General features: G+C 36.2%; 4 protein-coding genes across 4 annotated transcripts in view; 3 read left to right on the forward strand and 1 right to left on the reverse strand.

Annotated features, from left to right (window-relative positions):
* The first annotated feature begins 1,607 nt into the window (after nt 1-1,607).
* Nucleotides 1,608-6,829, forward strand: LOC144446858 (uncharacterized). The gene is made up of 4 exons (XM_078136699.1): nt 1,608-2,004; nt 2,125-4,100; nt 4,221-5,162; nt 5,351-6,829. Exons 1-4 carry the CDS (start codon nt 1,608-1,610, stop codon nt 6,827-6,829), a joined length of 4,794 nt encoding a protein of 1,597 aa, XP_077992825.1.
* An 8-nt stretch (nt 6,830-6,837) lies between these two features.
* LOC144446859 (uncharacterized) lies at nt 6,838-7,649 on the forward strand. The gene is made up of 2 exons (XM_078136700.1): nt 6,838-7,205; nt 7,421-7,649. The coding sequence occupies exons 1-2, from the start codon at nt 6,838-6,840 to the stop codon at nt 7,647-7,649; spliced, it is 597 nt and encodes a 198-aa protein (XP_077992826.1).
* A 1,387-nt stretch (nt 7,650-9,036) lies between these two features.
* Nucleotides 9,037-20,067, forward strand: part of LOC144446082 (arylsulfatase B-like) — a 53,294-nt gene continuing 42,263 nt past the window's right edge. Inside the window, exon 1 of the mRNA XM_078135776.1 lies at nt 9,037-9,145. The gene's annotated coding sequence lies outside the window, so the exon portion shown is untranslated. The remainder of the gene's footprint in view (nt 9,146-20,067) is intronic.
* LOC144446860 (uncharacterized) lies at nt 10,754-12,172 on the reverse strand. Its single transcript, XM_078136701.1, has one exon. The coding sequence runs from the start codon at nt 12,170-12,172 to the stop codon at nt 10,754-10,756; it is 1,419 nt and encodes a 472-aa protein (XP_077992827.1).

The following is a 20,067-nucleotide window of genomic DNA, read 5'->3' on the forward strand; positions in this document are numbered from 1 at the left end:
ATGCTCTGCCACTCGTCCTTTTCAATTCTGTGTTCATCTGAACAATGTTCGACTCATTACTTCCACTAATAGTCTTCCTTTGTTTTTCTATATACCTGGCCCTGACTTTTTTGTATGATTTGAAGCGTTAACACGCTCTTTACTTGGGACAGGTACGTATGTCATATGAAATGTCTTAAAAATATTGTAAGTGTATTTAGTGCTACATATTGCTTATAAATATAAATTATAAAGTGTTTTTTTTTAATAATGTTACTTATGAGCAGTCCTGTATTGCAGTGAAGCACAACAAATGGATTTATTGGAATAAAATTGAATGAATAATGATTGATAATTCCTTAGCCTCACCCCCTTACCCCTCCTTTGGTCTTGAATCTGACAGGAGCACCCTTCCGGCTGTCATGAGTCGTTTGAAATTTCCGCTTCACACACTTGGTTGCAAGTTGTTCAAAACCAGGAGTAGCCTCTAGGTTGTGTGTTGACAGTAAGACTTCAATAGCCTTCTTTGGTGATTGGTGACTTAGTAGTTGTGGGGGTGGAGTTTGAGTAACAAGAGGTACATGTGTTTTATCTTCCATTGTTGAGGGCAGGGCATAATTGTGTTCGAGCATTACAGGTACAGGTAGATCTTTCACACAGCACTTTTCTACATGATGTTGCAATTCACCCAGTGCTACTACATTCTGACAGCCTTTCCACGAATAATCACAAGAAATCTTGAGATCACTCAGCAGATTGATAAAATGAGTTGGGACGCTTAGAACACTGGTTTCTGTAATGGTTTTACGACATATAGGGCATGATGGAGAGTTCCGTACCCATTCTGCAATGCATGGTGCACAAAATATGTGATTCCCTTCACATATCAATTGTACTGGCTCATCCAATACCTCTTTACAGATCAGAAAGTCCATGTTTGTCGTGTTTACAGTAAAACGGTCAGCTGACAGTGGGTTTGTACATCTCATTGACTTTACCGCATGCTTATTAATTTGTTGAATTATTCTTGCTGCAATACTTTCACTGGTTTGCTGGTTTACCCCTATCAATTTCTGATGTGACAACCCATCTACAACAGACTGTCTACAAACATTCTTGGAGCTACGAAGACTAAGTCTAGCGCCCTCTCTGGCAAAGAGTAGGAGTTTCCGTCTTCTTTATAAAAACACGCTTCGAACTGGACGTCTTTTTGCCGTCACATTGCCAAAAGGGCAAAACATCGAGTTTTACAGCCACAAACCTGACAGTAATAGCCACAATACCTTTCAAGGATGTACCAAGGTGGTGGTGGCGGTGAGCATAACGATTACAATAGCATATAGTGAACTGCAAAGTACAGTTAGACATTTTTACAAGTTCTTGTTTATAGTTCTAGTTTACATTCGTTATTGTGTTAGTGTTACAACGTATACAGTCCTCAAAGTTGACATTAGCCTTTCGACACAACACAAATTGGTCCTCCGAACCGGATCCAGATAGAAAGCCAGCTACTCATCGAACATTCACCGTACATCGAGTTTGGTTACCTCTTGTTTGGATTTAAAACTGTAGTTTGTTTGTGTGCCAACTATAGTCGTCATATAACGTCATTGCTCATATATTTCAACATGGCTGATCAACAGAGTACAGAAGTACACCGATCAGTCCGCCAACGACACATGCCAGCTTACCTTGAAGATTATTACTTGGGTGATAATGTTAATTATGCCTCACCAGTTGATAAACCAGCAACCCAGTGGGATAGATTAATAAAGGAACGTGGCTTGATAATTGGGGACATTCATCGTAACTGTGATAAAGCAAATAAGCTAGTAAGTGAATGTGGAAGTCGCACTATTTTGAGGAAAATTGATTCACGTTTGGAGAAGAATTTGAGTGATCTGAAAGGACTCACTGACACATTGCTTAACCTTGCTGAAAAATCAGAAAGTCCTCCTGAGGAAATCTATCAAGTCACACAATGCTTCACTGTTACTAGGGCACTGGTTGAAGACTGTCAGGATGGTATTACAGAAAACCTAGATGCATGAAAGGGAGATGCCCCATCTAGTTTTGGTTCTACTATTAGTACACCGATAAAGACAGAAACAAAGGAGGCAGACTGTCCTTCTATCTCGTCATCAGTGAGAGAACAAAAACAATCACAACAACTAGATTTATTAGCTCTACACACTGTTCAAGCAAAACAAGAAGATGAGAATAGTGAACACGCCTCTGTTGCCTCTGATGCATCTATGAAATCAGTGAAAGCTAAAATTAAAGTTGAAGTTGCAACTTTACGAGTGAAACAAGAAAAAGAACGATGCAAAGACGAATGTCATTTAAGAGAAGAACAACAACGATTACGTGATGCTGAGCATCAGCTAAAAATACAAAAACAACGAGATGAAGTTGATAGAGTGGCCCTGGAAGCAGAATTGTGGGATGAATTCAACTACACTCACAACCCAGTATCACAAATCAGACCAGGACTACCAATAGATAAAGTTGTAAGGGGAACCACACAACCTGAGATCAGACCAACTAGACATACCGGCCCCATTGGTTCAAGTTCTCCTATAGAAAAACACTTGGAGACACTTTTCCCTACACCGAAGAGGCGATCTGACACCCCATATAATAGAATGTCAGACGACAACATGGGAAATGTAAACAGGTTTTTTCAGGGAATAGCCAAGCCATCACTGCCTAAGTTTAATGGTGACAAAGCCCAGTTTCAGGACTGGCGTGAACAGTTTGAAGTATTTGTCAACCAAGTAGAGATGCCAGTTCGTTTCAAGATGGTAATGTTAAAGAACTCTTTGACTGGTCAACCATTACAACTAGTCAGCAGACTTGGATATACTGATCACCAGTACAAGATGGCACTGACCAAATTAGAACAACGTTATGGTGGTGAAAGACGACAACTTCAACATCATTTGAATGCATTGATTGCATTACCAACTGTGAGAGAGGACAACCTGAAGGGTTTAGAGGACCTCACCAATCGTTTGTGTGATACTGTAGCCAAGTTAGCCGACTCTGGTCATGAGGCAGAGTTAGTTGGTACCTCCACCCTTTACACACTTGTTCTTCAGAAAGTTCCAGACTCCTTGTTGATACAGTACTACGACACTCGTCCACGAACAAGAGAAGACGGATTGTCTGCATTTGTGGACTGGTTGAATCAACAAGTCTGCATACGTCTGGAATTAGCAGAAATCAAGGAAAAACCCAGAAAATCACAGATAGAGCCATCAAAGTCATCGACTGGGTACAGAAAACCACAATCAAGCAACACACATTCCAGTGAAGCTACACCAACTCACTCTGGAAAGTCTAAGACAAACCCAAACAGTTCTAGTGGAATGCCTACATCGACCCCAACTACTGAACTGAGTTGTCCGCTGTGTAAAGAAGCACACCACGTCGTCAAGTGCGAACAGTGGAATTCGATCTCAGTGGATGAACGTTGGAAATTGGCAAAAGAAAAAGGACTGTGCTATCGCTGCTTAAAAGCAAATCATCGTGGGAGAAATTGTCATGATGCATCCAAGTGTGAGATTGATGGCTGTGTCAGAACACATCATAAGCATCTTCACAAATCAGCAACTCCGAAAGAAGTCACAACAGTTACTGACTCAGCTCACAATGCTTTTGGAGTGTTGAAGGATGGGAAAGTCATTCCAACAAAGGTGGCCCTCCGTTTAGTTCCTGTATATGTAATCGGGAAGGATGGCCAGAAGCAAATGGTGAATGCCTTTCTGGATGATGGATCAGATTCTACCTACATCCGTTCAGATATTGCTGCTGCCTTGAAATTAGAGGTAGAAAACAATGAGTTAACAGTATCGACAATGGTAAATCAAGGTACCAAAATTAATAGTGGACTTGTTGCTGTTACTATCGAAAGTCTAGATGGTCAAACTAGACGAACAGTAGGAGCTCGAACACTAGATACCATGTGTGAGAATCTAACTATCCCTAACTGGCATAACCATCACAAGAAATGGATGCACTTGGAGGGATTAGACTTCCCAAAACTTCCTGGTCGTAAAACTGTGGACATTCTGATAGGAGCTGACCACCCAGAATTAACCCTCTCTCTTGAGGAACGAGTAGGAAACCCAGGAGAGCCAGTTGCCAGAAGAACCCCTCTTGGATGGACTTGCATTGGTGCTTACAACGACTCTGATGAATGGAACCATTCTGCCTTTGTTAGTTCATTCCATGTTTAGTCTGGACAAGACAACGGTCTAGATGAAGCACTACGAAATCTGTGGAACTTGGATGCTTGGGAAACCAAAATAGAGGATGTTCTTACAGCAGATGAGCAACTAGCCACTACAAAAACTGTGAAATCTTTGAAACGTATTAATAATCGCTACGAAGTTGCCATACCCTGGAGAGATGAGCAGCCAGATCTGCCTGACAATCGTAGATTGGCAGAAAACCGACTGATAAGCCTTGAAAGGGCTTTATCCAAAAAACCTATCTTAGCAGCACGCTATAAAGAAGTAATGGAGGCCAACATTCGGAAGGGCTATTTCGAAAAGGTTAATGACAGTGTTGAAAACCTTGGACCCAGTTGGTACCTGCCACACTTTCCAGTAGTACGTGAGGATAAAGCCACCACAAAGGTCAGAATTGTATATGACTCGGCTGCCAAGAGTGAAGGAGTATGTCTCAATGATATGATGTTACCAGGTCCAAAGTTACAGTTGGATGTGGTAGATGTTTTGCTGCGTTTTAGAAGAAGAAGAGTAGCAATCGTTGGTGATATAAAGGAGATGTTCTCACAAGTAGTCATGGCCAAAGAAGACCGACCATTTCATAGAATTCTTTGGAGAAACCTTGACTTGGGGAGACCAATTGAAGTGTATGAGGCAACCCGTCTTACATTTGGTGACCGTGCTTCGCCATACTTGGCACAGTATGTAGTACGTACCCATGCAGAGACTAATTGCCAGGAGTTTCCATTGGCAGCGACTGTCTGCACTGAAAGCATGTATATGGACGACGTCATGGATTCACAAGACAGTGATGATGAGGCAATACAAGTCCGTGAGCAACTGACGAGCCTGTTATCAAAAGCTGGATTTCACATACGACGTTGGTGCAGCAATAGTACATTGGTATTAGAGGGAGTTCCTGAAGAAGAGCGTGCTACAGGTGTCAAGGTTGAGGAGTCAGAACTTCCAAGTATAAAGTTAGATGGGATGCTTCAACGGACATGTTTGGATTCGATTTCACTGAGCAACCTGCAACTGTCCACACCAAGAGATCTCTTCTCAGCCGTGTTGCAACCTTGTTCGATCCCTTGCAGTTCCTTGCACCATACATTATTAGAGCTTAGATGTTGTTACAGGAAGCATGGATCTTGGGACTTGGATGGGATGATGAATTTCCTCCAGATTTGTCTAGTCAGACAACACAATGGTTCTCCGAGTTGCCACTTGTCAGTGAAATGGCCATCCCAAGATGTTATCAGCACTATCCTACAGAGGATACATCTCTTCACACCTTTACAGATGCCTCCAGCCAAGCATTTGGAGCAGTGACATATCTTAGAAGTGTGTATGGTGATGGGAGTGTGTCGGTGCGATTTGTCGTTGCAAGGGCAAAAGTTGCTCCTTTGAAAGCTGTCAGTATACCAAGACTGGAACTGATGGCTGCTTTACTTGGTCTTCGCTTGGCTGCCAGGGTTTCCACTACATTAGGGATGCCACTGTCTCAGCATGTTTTTTGGTCAGACAGCATGGATGTGATCCATTGGATTCGCGGACAGTCAAGGAAGTACAAACCATTTGTTGCTCATAGAATTGCAGAGATTCAGAGTAAAACAAACCCATCGCAGTGGAACCACGTTCCAGGGAAAATCAACCCAGCTGACCTAGCCACTCGCGGAGTTAGGATGCAAGAGTTGATCGACGGAAGTCCATGGATGGATGGCCCTGAGTTCCTGTACGGAGGGGAGCACACTTGGCCAAGTACCCCAGTAACGGAATTCATTCATACAGGAGATGCCTTGAATGATATGTCAAAGACCTGTACTCAAGTAGTGGACACATCTGCAGATTCTGAGTGCAAGTTTCCCATCGACTGCAATAGATTTTCCATCTGGAGCAGGCTTATCAGAACAACAGCTTGGGTACTGCGGTTCATCAAGTTGATTAAAGCCAAGAATCAAGCTACAAAGTTACAGCCCAATTTGAATATAACAGAAATTCAGGTTGCTGAAAAGCTGTGGATAAAACAGATCCAGATGGAGAAGTTTGCAGACACCATCACAAGTCTGGAAAAGGGACAACAGACTAAGATTGGACCATTGAAGTCCCTCTTACCATTCCTGGATGATGAAGGAATCCTTAGAGTAGGTGGACGTCTTCAGAATTCCGATCTACCTTATAATGCCAAACATCCAATATTGATTCCATGTCGCAACCACATCGCTACGCTTATTGTTCGACATTATCACAGCAACATTGGTAAACATGCTAAAGGAGTAAATGCTACCTTAGCGGAGACTCGTCAGAGGTTTTGGATAGTCCATGGTAGAGAGGAAGTTAAGAGAGTTCATAGCGACTGCAAGCCTTGTCACAGACGACGTAAGAAGGTGGCAGAACAGATCATGGCTCCGTTGCCATACCACAGAATCACCGTACCCATACGAGCATTTGCCAGATCTGGAGTTGACTATGCAGGACCTTTCTACACCAAGTTAAGGAGACGAGTTGTTGCCAAACGTTACCTATGTCTTTTCACATGCACTACATCGAGAGCTGTCCACTTGGAGCCTGCATATTCCATGGACACAGACAGTTTCCTCAATGCCTTCTCTATCTAGAATCTAGAATGGTAGCAAGAAGAGGAAAACCTGAAGAAGTCATTTCGGACAACGGAACAAACTTTGTGGGCGCCAATAGAGAACTAGGTGAATTGATCTGTGCTATGGACCAGAGCAAGATTATTGATAGTGCTGCCAACCAGGGCATAAAGTGGAAGTTCAACCCACCTTTGGGATCTCATCATGGTGGATTGTTTGAATCCTTGATCAAGTCAGTGAAGATTGCTTTAAAGGCAATCCTTGGAAATGCACGAGTAACAGATGAAGAGCTGCATACAGCTATAGTGGAGGTGGAAGGACTGATGAATTCGAGACCTCTTACATATTGCAGCAATGACCCCACGGATGAGCCTGTTCTCACACCTAACCACTTTCTGTATGGTCAAGCCAGCTAGCTCCACATATAGTGGATGAAGATGCCTATAGTCCACGACATCGATGGCGCTTTGTTCAGGACCTGGTAAACCAAGTTTGGCAGAGGTGGAATAGAGAGTATTTGTCGCTTCTCCAGAATCGGGGCAAGTGGTGGACTGAACATTCTGATCTGAAGGTAAACGACATTGTTACATTAGTGAACCCTTCAAACCCCAGAGGACATTGGCCTCTTGGCCGCATTCTGGAAACATATCCAGGTGAAGATGGTCATGTTCGCACAGTCAAAGTGACATCTGGTGGCAAGACATTCATCAGACCTATCACAAAGCTTTGTCCTATGGAAGTAGAAGTAACTACGAATGAGGAAGTGACCAAACCAGTCGGTCAGGGAGGGGAGGATGGAGCTACGAAGACTAAGTCTAGCGCCCTCTCTGGCAAAGAGTAGGAGTTTCCGTCTTCTTTATAAAAACACGCTTCAAACTGGACGTCTTTTTGCCGTCACATTGCCAAAAGGGCAAAACATCGAGTTTTACAGCCACAAACCTGACAGTAATAGCCACAATACCTTTCAAGGATGTACCAAGGTGGTGGTGGCGGTGAGCATAACGATTACAATAGCATATAGTGAACTGCAAAGTACTGTTAGACATTTTTACAAGTTCTTGTTTATAGTTCTAGTTTACATTCGTTATTGTGTTAGTGTTACAACGTATACAGTCCTCAAAGTTGACATTAGCCTTTCGACACAACATTCTCCTTGCTGTACCTGTGGTTGGATTTTTACCACGCTTGCTAAATTTTGTGCAAACTTCACATCCACTCAATCTTGGATGCTTACACCACCAATTTGCAACTAATAATTTAGAACTAAAACATTTTCCTGAAGTTGTAGCTACATTGAAACGCCCTATGGTTTTTTTCGCATTTGTGGCAGAATATTTTTGGATAAACATCAGTATCACTGAACTCAGTAAGACCAAAATATGTCGATAACTCTTGGGTGTAATCGACACACTGAAATACAGGTGTACACCTGATTTTGTCACCACAAATTCTACAACTATTATTAAGTACATACTTATGAAAGTCGAGGTTATGAGCCATTCTTCACCAAAAAGAAAATCGTCCAAGACAAATTATGGTCATCAGAAGTGTCCACTAGCTACGCGCCTACTACGAGTACTACGATGTGTCGTCAAACTCAAATAAAAATAAGGCGCCCTTTATTATGTCACACATAAACAAAGGATGGTTACCATGGAACGACATTCGAAGGTCGCGGCTGGGAAATCCCGACCGCGGCTAGGCTCAATGTAAACACCGACCTCTCAAGCACACAATGAATCATACTTCAAGATAAAATTATGTTGAACATCGTAAAAAAATATTTTTGAGTACAAGGAGTCATAAATTACACGGCAACGATCGAAAATATTCGATACTTGCGACATTTGCTCTCAAATTTGAATGTGTTCGTTCACACATCGTAGTCGATCAGCATTAAGCATTCACGTCATTCGCCATATTCCACACACGAATGGATTCCTCCGAATGGTCCAGAATCAAATTCGACGTGATTCGTCTCATATATACTGCCATATTTGGTAATTATCGACAACAAAAGCAAATTCCGAATAAGTCCGAGACTGTGGTTGCCCTTAACAGATTCTACCGTTGGGGGCAGGAGAGAGACTATGCGAATATTTTTTGGGTATTTCACAACTCCAACTAGTATATCGATAACACACGATTTAAACAGACGTTAAGTACGCTTGTAATTGCGCTCAATATCTCCATTCGACGAAGTGTGCAACAACTGAGAGATGGAGGTTTATAAACTGTTGTATGCATTCCTAATTGGTTTTGGGCTGTGCTATTTTGGACATTGCCATCAACAAGAAAGAAAGCCAAATATTGTATATGTGTTAGCTGATGATCTTGGTAAGTTGAATTGCTTTTATTTGAAGCAAGATTGGCAGACTATGCTTAACTATATTATGCACGCATACCTTCGAGTCGATTCTTGTATCAAATCTTGAATTATTAATAGTAGTATAGTATATGAGGCCATTTGGCCACTTTTTCGACATCCCTCATTTTTTCACCTATTATAAGGCAAAATAAGTCTTAAAACTGTATTTAGATCAATTTTAGAACCAGTTTAAACCAGTTTAAAGCGACATACCTCTTATTTAATCAATTTTAAGGCAAATAAACCCTTAGTAACACATAGCTAGCTTCGCTCCAAATAGCTCTATCCTGTTTTACCTAAAAATAAATGGTATAATCTATTGAAAAGCCAATTTAAGCCATATGAATAGAGCAGTGTAGTCTATTGTGAATACATTGTTGTTTAGTCATAGTCCATTATTTGTATGAATACACTGATATACAATAAATGGTATAATCTATTGAAAAGCCAATTTAAGCCATATGAATAGAGCAGTGTAGTCTATTGTGAATACATTGTTGTTTAGTCATAGTCCATTATTTGTATGAATACACTCAGTCGCCAGCCAGCGTAACAGCTTGAAGGATATCTAGACAAAGATTAATGGATTTCAATAGAATGTTTACAATAAAACTATTTATGGGTTCGTGACTTGCTTGATAATAGTGTGTACCACTGGAGTATAAATTATCTCACCATGGCTTTTTACTTTGGGTTTAAGTATGCGTCCCGAATTCGTCAGAAAATCGGTATTCTTAAATGTAATTCCAAATTTTGTCATGCTGGTGTAAAAGAAGAGATGTCAATAAAAGTTTGGATGTTTACAGTATCTAAAATGGTGGACTCTAGTGAAAGTTACGGCGAGTTGAAAATGTTGAAAAAAAGGTCGCTGGTGTTATACCCACTGACTAACAGTGTAACCTAATTTACATAGGATTTACCCATAATGCCGTTCGGTTTCTGTGAACAAGAAAAAAACCCAAATTGATGAGAATTACACAAATTTAATTAAAATTTAATGGTTTTAATTATATAATTATTAATCTATAATTAGTTGTATGTTTGTACAGTATTTTCAACAACATTAACTGTTAATAAAAGTATTAAAACACCCAAACAACTACACCCAAACTGTAGATAGAGTTTTACTGTCAACTTTATCACATATATAGAAAGTCAACTTATAAATTGGCGCATGCCGAAGCACCGCTATGGTTTCAGAAACTGTCAGCCGACGACGGGTAAGTGTACTCGTGTGGGTACCGACCTAAGACAGGCGTAGCGAGAAACCATAGCACCTAGTGCTTGGCCCCTGTTGTAACAGACAAAAAATTTTGTGTACACATAACATAGTTAAAATTGTTATGTGTACACAAAGTCTCGATCTCAATAAATAATTGAAATTGGCAATTAACTAAAAGTAATTAAACCCGTACTAATTGTACGAGAGTAAATTGAGATTTGATTGACACCAAAAAAATAGAAAAGAAAAAAGTCTGTTACAACAGTGCACTGAGTTTCTTTTTTTAATTTTTTAAACATATTGATAACATAAACATAGTAACACTACCAATCAAACTATATGTAGTATACTATGACTAACGTTTACCTAAATCAACGTGACCATATGCTAACGTGTTACGATGATCGAGAACATAACGTTTATCATTGAAGCAACTTAGAGAAGTCTTATTGATTGTATAACTACTGATCTGATGATTTATTGATCGAATAGTATTCATGGAATGTTTTATTTGTAAATTTTCAAAAAGGACAGTCTTATATTCTTCGTGAGTAATATTCTTTTTAACAACTATCTTTTTCATTCCTTTAGCTTTTCGAGTTGATGAAGTTTCTGTGATATAAGAATACATTTTACTTCGAAGTCCAATAAATTCAGTGATTGGTAAACCAGCACATTCATCTTTCATTTTACCGATTATCTTTTTATTATAATCAAAATAGTATGGACTTTCAGATGAGTAATCACTATTATCGAACAGGTCTTTGTCTTGATAAAAATCTTTGTAGGGATCAACGGCTTGAATTTCGTACATTAATGAGTCGGTATCTGTGAATAACAACTTGGCTAATGAACCATATTTTTCTTTGATATAGTTGTAATGAAAGTCATACATTAAAGTTTTGGACAAATCAAGAATACTCATCCCAACATATAAAGGTTGGTTTAAAGTTAATCTTTCCTTTTTATTTTCAACAGCAACCAATCCTTTAGTTATAATTTTTTGCGTAACAAACGTTGGTTTAGATACTAATTTTCTGATTTGTTTTTCCGTTGTACATAATTTTATATTACGATGCTTACGTACATTCATCATGGTTCGTCCAAATACAGAGTTATTCATTAGTTTGAAGAAATCTTTTTCGAAGGCATTTTTAGCTTTCTTTCTTTTTTCCGTGTTAAATAAAATGTATTGGGACATCCACTTTGATTGGTTAAACTCAATAGCTCTATGGATTTTAGTGACTTTTAAACTGAGTGATAAATATTGTTTTAAGTTTTGGAAATGAAGTACGTAATTCCTTTTTAGTTTCAAAGTTGTAGTTAATTTCTCTATATTTCCGCATTTGATATTAAATAAGTCACGTATCTTTTCATTATGTGGTGATAACATGTCTTCAGTAATACATAATTTATCAGGTGCTAAAGGATAATCATTGTGGAGATCATGCAACTCGTTAAGATATTCAAGATCAACTTCAAGGATTAATCCACGATCACTTTCATTGGTGTACTTACTTAAGCCAAGCTCATTTACATCAACCCATTTAAATCCATCCGTTGGTAAAGCTTGAACCATTGCCCAACCATATAGATTATTTGCATCTAAATACATGATATATTTTGATTCTTGAGTAGGATCATAATCTTTCATGTATGGATTGTTTGCCTTTGCATGACCAGCGGATATATAAGAGATACCACCACGAAGACCTTTTTCTATGAAGAGATGCATATCTATATCCGTTAATAGTTCGAGATTAATTTTAGTCATTTTTAAACAGGCATCCCAAGATAATCCTGGAGCACTGAAGTAATGACAGGGATCGAGATTATAATATAGATTGCATGTCTTTCGGAAATTTTCAAATACATCAGTTAATAATAATATATCAGTTTTAAGATATAAGTCATGATAATCACCCATGGTTTGCATATTAAAATACTTCCAAATATCTTGCGCATGCTTATAATCTTCATCGGTAATACCAGTCTCATTTAGAATAGAATAGAATGTTTCCTTTAGTGGAAGATTAACATCCTTGAATTTTTTGGTGGATTCCATATAATCATAAGGATACACACCCTTTCTCGTTAATAATTTTAAACTATTAGGAAATTCCTGTTCTGTGTATTTGAAATCACTCGTGTTACTGACGAGTTTTTCTAAAGAAGCATTCAAGAAATTTAAACTATCTATGAAGACTAAATGAGTACCAACCATTATAGCCATGAACTTTTCCATAGAATGTGAGATAATATTAATCTTTTCATCAAAATTTTCACGATGAAATGAGAGTCATATCCTTTTAAATTGTGGAATATAACGGGTATTTTCTTCGTTACTTGAAAATTGATATTACAGGATTCATGTGCTGAACCACGATATTTACCGGTAATATGGCAATGGTCACGGACTCGTATACAATCTTTTTCATATGATTATTCACAAATATGACATTGCGTCGATTTTTGGAAACAGTTTTCATCATTTTTACTCATACACAGAGGTTTGTTAAAATGTTGTTGTTTAATATTATTACAATAATCAACTTCCGATAACATCATTTCCATAAAATTCTTAGATGCATCTGGTCCTCTATAAATAACACTTTCTTTATTGGAGGTGTCATCGTAACAACAAACAAGTTTATATCCAAAACTACATACTTCATATTGTTGGTAATGTTGCGTGAATACCGTATTAATAGTATTCACTTTTTCAGTTATAGATTCGAAATCTGCGTAAATAACAAATGGTGCATTTAATTGTTTTGGATAATTTTTAAATGATAACCATTTATATTCCTCAGTTGGCATTCGTATAGCTTGCGTCTTATTTATTTCAAAACAAAAGGGAATGTGTCGATTTAAAATCTCTGCAGTTGTAAAATGTTGTAAACAATATCTACAGAAGTGCTTTCTTCCTTTATAATTTGTTATACCATACATGAATCGATTAAAGTCTTTAATCCAAACATATTGTTTTTGACTATCACCACGAGTTAATAATAGTAAATCAAGATGGTCTTCATAGATAGTTTGTTTACTAACATAAATTGGATATGCTTTTTGGCGATGAGTGTTTTAGATGGTGTCATTTAGCATATAAATTTCCAGTTGAAAATCATAAATATAGACCATCTAGATACAAACAACATATTGATGATTTAGATTATAAAGGAATAAAATTCCCAGTAACAATAAAACAAATTCCTAAAATTTTGGTTTTCAATTTTAGGAATTTGTTTTATTGTTACTGGGAATTTTATTCCTTTATAATCTAAATCATCAATATGTTGTTTGTATCTAGATGGTCTATATTTATGATTTTCAACTGGAAATTTATATGCTAAATGACACCATCTAAAACACTCATCGCCATTATTTTGAATGTTAATGAGGCCTTTCATTGGGTGTTGTAGTTCTTTTGGTAATTTGATATATGAGTTACCTTGTAAAGGCTCGTATCTTACAATATTTACATAAAATTTAAGAAGTGTTTTTATTTGCCAACCAGAACCTTCACGTAACCATTTAGCGATGCGTTCAGTTATTCTTTCGTAACTTGAATTAATTTGTTCATCTATTTGATCAGTATTTATAATTACTAATGGACTACTATCAAAATAACCATCATTTGTTATTTCTGTCTCCATATTTTGATCATATTTAACAAATTTAATTTTCAAGGTTAATATAGCTTTTATTCCACCTTGATCTTCTAAATTTTGTTCTAAGATTTGTTTTATTAAATATTTATTTTCATTTAACTGTGAATGAAGTTCATTTTCAGTAATAACAATTTCATACGACTTCACATATATCCTCTAAAAGCTCTCTCAAGTTCATGATATCTGGGTGGTATTAGAACGCCACCAACATGATGATAGCCTCTGTTAATAAGAGTTTGATATGTATCATTACCTATTTCAACCATACGTTTGGTAATAGGATTCATGATATATTGTTTCATTAATGGTTGATGAAGATTATCAGGTACTGGCCAATCCAAAATATTTTTAGGCAAAGGTTGTAAATCGCCATTCCGTATAAGTTTATTGTATACACGTCTACCAACTGTGATCATTCGCTTAGTGCGTGGGTTCAAAATCTTTGTCATGTTATAGAATGTAAAAAAAAGATTTATATCCATTAAAGTATTTATTTATTTAATTGTAAATTACAAGTTTTTTTTCTATGTCTATACAACGCAAAATAGTTACCTAATTCTAAGCTACATTCACAAATATATCTCTTAGGTTGTTTAACGCAAGGTGTACTTCTGTTATAATGTTTATTTAAATGACATTCATATTTGTAAGCAAATTTACATTTATCACAAGTAAACTCAGGGAAAACACGTTCACATGTTGGGCATGCATCAATATATTGAATTTTATTTTTCTCAGAACATTTTCTTGTGTTTTCATGTTTATTTAAATTATGCTGATGTTTAAAATGTCTATTACATATTTCACATATATACTCAGGTGCTGAACGATTACAAGAATCACATTTAACTCGCATTGTATATTCGTAAATACTTTGAATATGTATATATACCCTGTGTTGTTATCTCTCTAATTGAGCACACGCCAACCTTTAAATAAACGTTAGTAACGTTAGTAACTGTAAGTAATTTAGTACTTTTAAGTAAGTTCGAGTTGAAATGAAATTGGCCAACTATTAAAATCTATTGTTCGTTATTTTGATTAGTTATCCAAATTCGAAGATTAGTTATATTCATTTTCTTGATGGGTACTGGAACATTAGCAGGAAATGAATAAGTGACAGCTTCTCCTATTTCACATCGGTCTTGTATCGTTAAAATTTGTAAATAATTAGACCTTTTCCCATTGATGTAATTAGTAGGTGTATCTATAATATCGCAATAGACTACGTATTCAGTCACAGGAAAAAAAATCTGCTTTGTTTGGACTAATACCCGGTGAAATATATTCTTTCTCTTCAAAACCAAGTATTTTCGCAAAATTCTTAGGCTTTGAAAAGTCTACTTTAATGTTTTCACCGAGCACCATCTGTGTTTTTCCTGTTGGTAAAATTTTCTTAAAATTACAAAATCTTGATCTACCAATCGCTTGCGATAATGTATCTACATTGTAATTACCTGGTTCTACTTTTTTAACTGACGTTTTTTTATCAACAGTAAAAGCAATTTCATTGTTTTCTTTAGTAATATTATACCAAGAATTATATAGTTTACACTCCAACAATCGTATCTGTGAATAACCAATCAACGTTTCTGTAAAACTGATAGTAATATCATTAGATTTTTCATTTATATACAACTTCATTGTTTTAATAGTATAGTATATTATTATATTTATTTATATATACAAAAATATATAAAATACAAATACATAAATAATATAATATGCCAACACCATCAAATTTTGGACTAGGTATTGGAAGATCTCTAGGATATGCACTTGATGATCTCAGAGATGTTAACGTGTCGAATTTATCCGGACGACATAATAATAAAGATTTTGTTTTAAGATGGAAAAATGAACCTAAATCATTTAATTTAGAACCAGCGGCAGTTCAAACACACGAGCATACAAACAATTTAGCAGACCTAAATGATGTAGATGAGACAATCGAAGAATTTAAAATAGCGAAACATCATGTACCATTTGGCTTTGCGTATAGTAACAGAGATGCCACGTTCTATGCTTTTGATTTACCACGAGACTTTGTTGAATTAATTGAAAAACCATTAACTATTGATCATGTTGTTGTCTTTATTCGTACCTTTAGAAGAATAACTTTTCATTCTACTTTAATCATTAAACCTTATAATAAAAATATATTTACATATATAAATGATACACCAGTGGTCCGTCATGATGATTCATAGCTCATAATTTTTTTTAAATAATATTTTTAAATATATAGCATAATTATAAAGTTTACTAAGGTGATACAGGTGATACCACAAAAATGATTGACCAAGTTACCGCAAATATTAAAACGATACAAGACCTACTCGATTATCTTACACGAGTATGTAGTGCGTATAGACGTTCTTATAAATTATTAAGTCATATTAATAAGGGAATACTTATTACTAGTGGGGTTATTTCAGGAGTTGGTGCATTAGCTGCTGTTCCAGCGATTCCAGTTTTTATTAGTTTATTAGCAGCTGTTCCTATAGTTGTTACAGTTGTCAACCAAAACTTAAAATTATCGGATAAAGTATCACGATTAAAAGTACAATATAAGAATTTCAAAGAATTACTAACATATACGCAAGCAAATATTTACTCTCAAACACCTCAGGAATTTATTCAGGAAGTATTCATGAAGTCTCTCGAAATGCAAAAAGCTGCCAATTATACTCCACCTTTGGAACGTTATTTAAAGTATTATAAACTGAATGGTTATTCACACATGCTATAGTCAAATAGTGAAATAATGAAATAATAAAAAATATATATATATATATTTATAAATTTACTAATAATGTTTACTGTATATATACTATACTATGGATCAGTATTTGCGAGACTTGTATTATAATTCTGATTTAGCATACAGCGGCATCACAAATTGTGGCGTAAAATCAAAGCAGATCAGAAAGACAAGAGAGTGAACGGAGTGAAACAAAAACAAAAAATTTAATATGATATAACTAAAATTAAATATAAGGAATTGAAACAATGGTTGGAAGAACAAGAAGTTTATACTATGCACAAACCAGCGATTAAAAAGTTCCCTTACCGCAAAGTAATTGTTTCTGGAATCGATGACCAGTGGCAAGCTGACATTGTAGAGATGTCCAATGACCAGGGGTATCGTTACATCCTGACTGTTATCGATGTGTTATCGAAGTATGCCTGGGCGATACCACTCAAGTCAAAACGTGGTATTGAAATGGCTGACTCCTTTGAATTAATTTTTAAAGACCGTGAACCGAATAAAATACAGTTTGATGAAGGTCGAGAATTTTACAATAAGCATGTTAAAGATCTCAGTCTTAGAAAATCACGAAATTGAGTGGTTTAGTACACGGTCAGATAAAAAGGCATCGGTTGTCGAGCGTTTTAACAGGACACTTAAATCACGTATGTATAAATATTTTACTGATAAACAAACTAGAAATTGGATCGACATACTAGATCGATTAGTGGATGGTTATAACAATGCTTACCACAATTCAATCCACATGACTCCGAAGGAAGCATCATTACCAAAGAATGAAAATATCGTTTGGTATAATTTGTACGGTTCTTATCTCACTGTTGAATATGGAACTCCGAAGTTTAATATCGGTGATACCGTGAGAATTTCCAAATACAAGTACGTGTTTGCCAAAGGATATCTACCAAACTATACACGTGAACTATTCAAAATCAAACAAATTATCTTTGGTCCCGTTATTGTTTACACGCTGGAAGATTTATCGGGTGAAGACATTGAAGGCACGTTTTATGAACAAGAATTATCGTTTGAGCACATGCATAATATGACTAAGGAATCGAAACACCATCCGAAGGAATATAAAATTGAAAAAATATTACGTAAGAAAAAAATCAAAGGCCATGAATACGCATTGGTAAAATGGTTAGGATATGACAATAAATTCAATTCTTGGGAACCGATTGAAAATATTAAAAGAATTTAAAAGAATATAATGTATAGTACATCATGTTTGAAGAACATAACATCACAAAATTTTTAAACAAGTACAAAGAAGTCCTTGGTTTTAATGTAGAGCTAGAATGGGACAACTTGAGAAGGAAAAATATGCATGTATTAATTATAAATACAGGGGTAAAATTGAAAGATCAAAATTTATATCAGATTATTTTAGCTTTTTGTAAAGAAGTCGAAAAAAAGAATTTTTTTAAACGTATTGAATTCTTAAGTTTATTTCCTGACTCAGAGGACAACCAAGAAGTTAAATATTTCAATGAATACTGGGTTCTTAAATTAATACAAGATACTAGGAACAGACGTATATTTCAAGATAATTATGGAAATTTATTAGTGTGTTTTATATAGTGTTTTATATAGTTTCTAATATAGAGTTACTTGAAAAATGTGGTCATTAGGATTACCATACTCGAAGTTAATGAAACAAACAAAACTAAAACAGCCGCCTTCAGAATCATTGCAGTCGCAGGAACCGCAGGAACCGCACTTGCTGCATTCGCTTTACTTGCTTCACTTTCCAAAACCATTTACTTTAGCACAAAATACTAACTACGCACTACATCAACCATTTGATAGTATAATGTCCGTGGATATACAAAACATACTAGTCAACATGGTTGTTTATGTAAGTGAAACTGATCGATTCAATATAAAATTGAGAGATATATTCAAAAACTACATATTAATTCATTATAATGCAGACAGTGCCAACAAATGGTTGAAAGGTCCAAATATGCATTACTGGGATCAACAATTGAATTTTGCTGTTTGGTTAGCTACGACCGGATGCGGTGTTAGTATTCACGATCATCTGTATAATGATGATATTCCAAAACAGATTCAATCATTTTTTAGATTTCACGTGTACTTTACTATAAGAAGAATATTGAATGAACTTTCTTGCCCACTACCTGATGACCCCGACACTTTTAATAAAGTCGATAATTTATATGATGTATCGTCTTATCATAGAATATGCGATGAATTCGGATTAAATTATAATACAGATTTCAGATTCATGTATGACACATCAGGAAACAATGGTATAGGTGTCGGTTATGAGTGGTGGAAAAAAGCATATATAAAAGATATCCAATATGAATATCAAGATACAATGGTTGAAAACCCTGATGCTCCAGATGAGGCTCGCAGAAGTTGGCATTGGTATAAATTTCAAAATCCTGATTATAAACAATATAATTATTTTGTTTTACCAAACAGCACAGGTTTTACGCAATCGGGTTTAGGAAGATTGAATCGATCGATCGAATCTTATGTATATTGCGTGTTAGGAAGTCAAGCAGACACGCGAGTAAGTATAGCAAACTCTGGTGGTGCTGGTCAAGAAACGAGACAAAAACTGATTTCATTACTCGAGGATGAGACGAGAGGCATTAATGAGGATGATAGTATACCACGTTATCAAAATGTAATTAATGCAACGAGGGTAAAGTTAGATCTAGCCATTTCTCCTTCTTTATGGTTAATCCTGTAAAATGATTATAAATTTGAATACGAATGTGGCGGGTTATAACAATTTCTTACAACAAGCGACAGAAGATATGAAGTTCGGTTATAACAACATAAATAATGACGTAAAAGAATCAGCATTAAAAGAAATGGAAGGTCATGATGATCCAGTAGAAAGACTAGATGCGGTTGAAGCGGTAGCAGCGCCAGCAGCTGTAGCAGTAACACCAGAAGTGCCAGCAGCGCCAGCAGTCGAAGCGGTAGCAGCGCATGGCGAGCATGACGTTGTTCATGAATATTCAACGATGGGAATAATAGTTGGGATAATATTTTTAAGTTACTTATTTATATAATATTATAGTATTAGTAAGATGGCTGACTTTGATCCTTTCGATATTAATCCTTTTGAAGATGAAAATGTAGGTGACCTTGGAGACCCTGGAGACCCTGGAGTAGACTTGGAAATGAGAGACTACGAACAAGATTCGTTAGATTTTGAATTAATGGGTGGCTTCC

This window comes from Glandiceps talaboti, chromosome 15, assembly GCF_964340395.1.
Source record: "Glandiceps talaboti chromosome 15, keGlaTala1.1, whole genome shotgun sequence".
Lineage (NCBI taxonomy): Eukaryota > Metazoa > Hemichordata > Enteropneusta > Spengelidae > Glandiceps > Glandiceps talaboti.

Bases quoted from the DNA above. Each gene is read 5' to 3' on its own strand.
- LOC144446858 (XM_078136699.1), top strand. From the start codon at position 1,608: ATGGCTGATCAACAGAGTACAGAAGTACACCGATCAGTCCGCCAACGA. The intron at 4,101-4,220 runs GTAGGAAACCCA...TTCCATGTTTAG, and splicing joins CCCTCTCTCTTGAGGAACGA to TCTGGACAAGACAACGGTCT. The intron at 5,163-5,350 runs GTTGAGGAGTCA...ATGTTGTTACAG, and splicing joins AGCGTGCTACAGGTGTCAAG to GAAGCATGGATCTTGGGACT.
- LOC144446859 (XM_078136700.1), top strand. From the start codon at position 6,838: ATGGTAGCAAGAAGAGGAAAACCTGAAGAAGTCATTTCGGACAACGGA. The intron at 7,206-7,420 runs GTATGGTCAAGC...TTCAAACCCCAG, and splicing joins CTCACACCTAACCACTTTCT to AGGACATTGGCCTCTTGGCC.
- LOC144446860 (XM_078136701.1), bottom strand. From the start codon at position 12,172: ATGACTAAAATTAATCTCGAACTATTAACGGATATAGATATGCATCTC.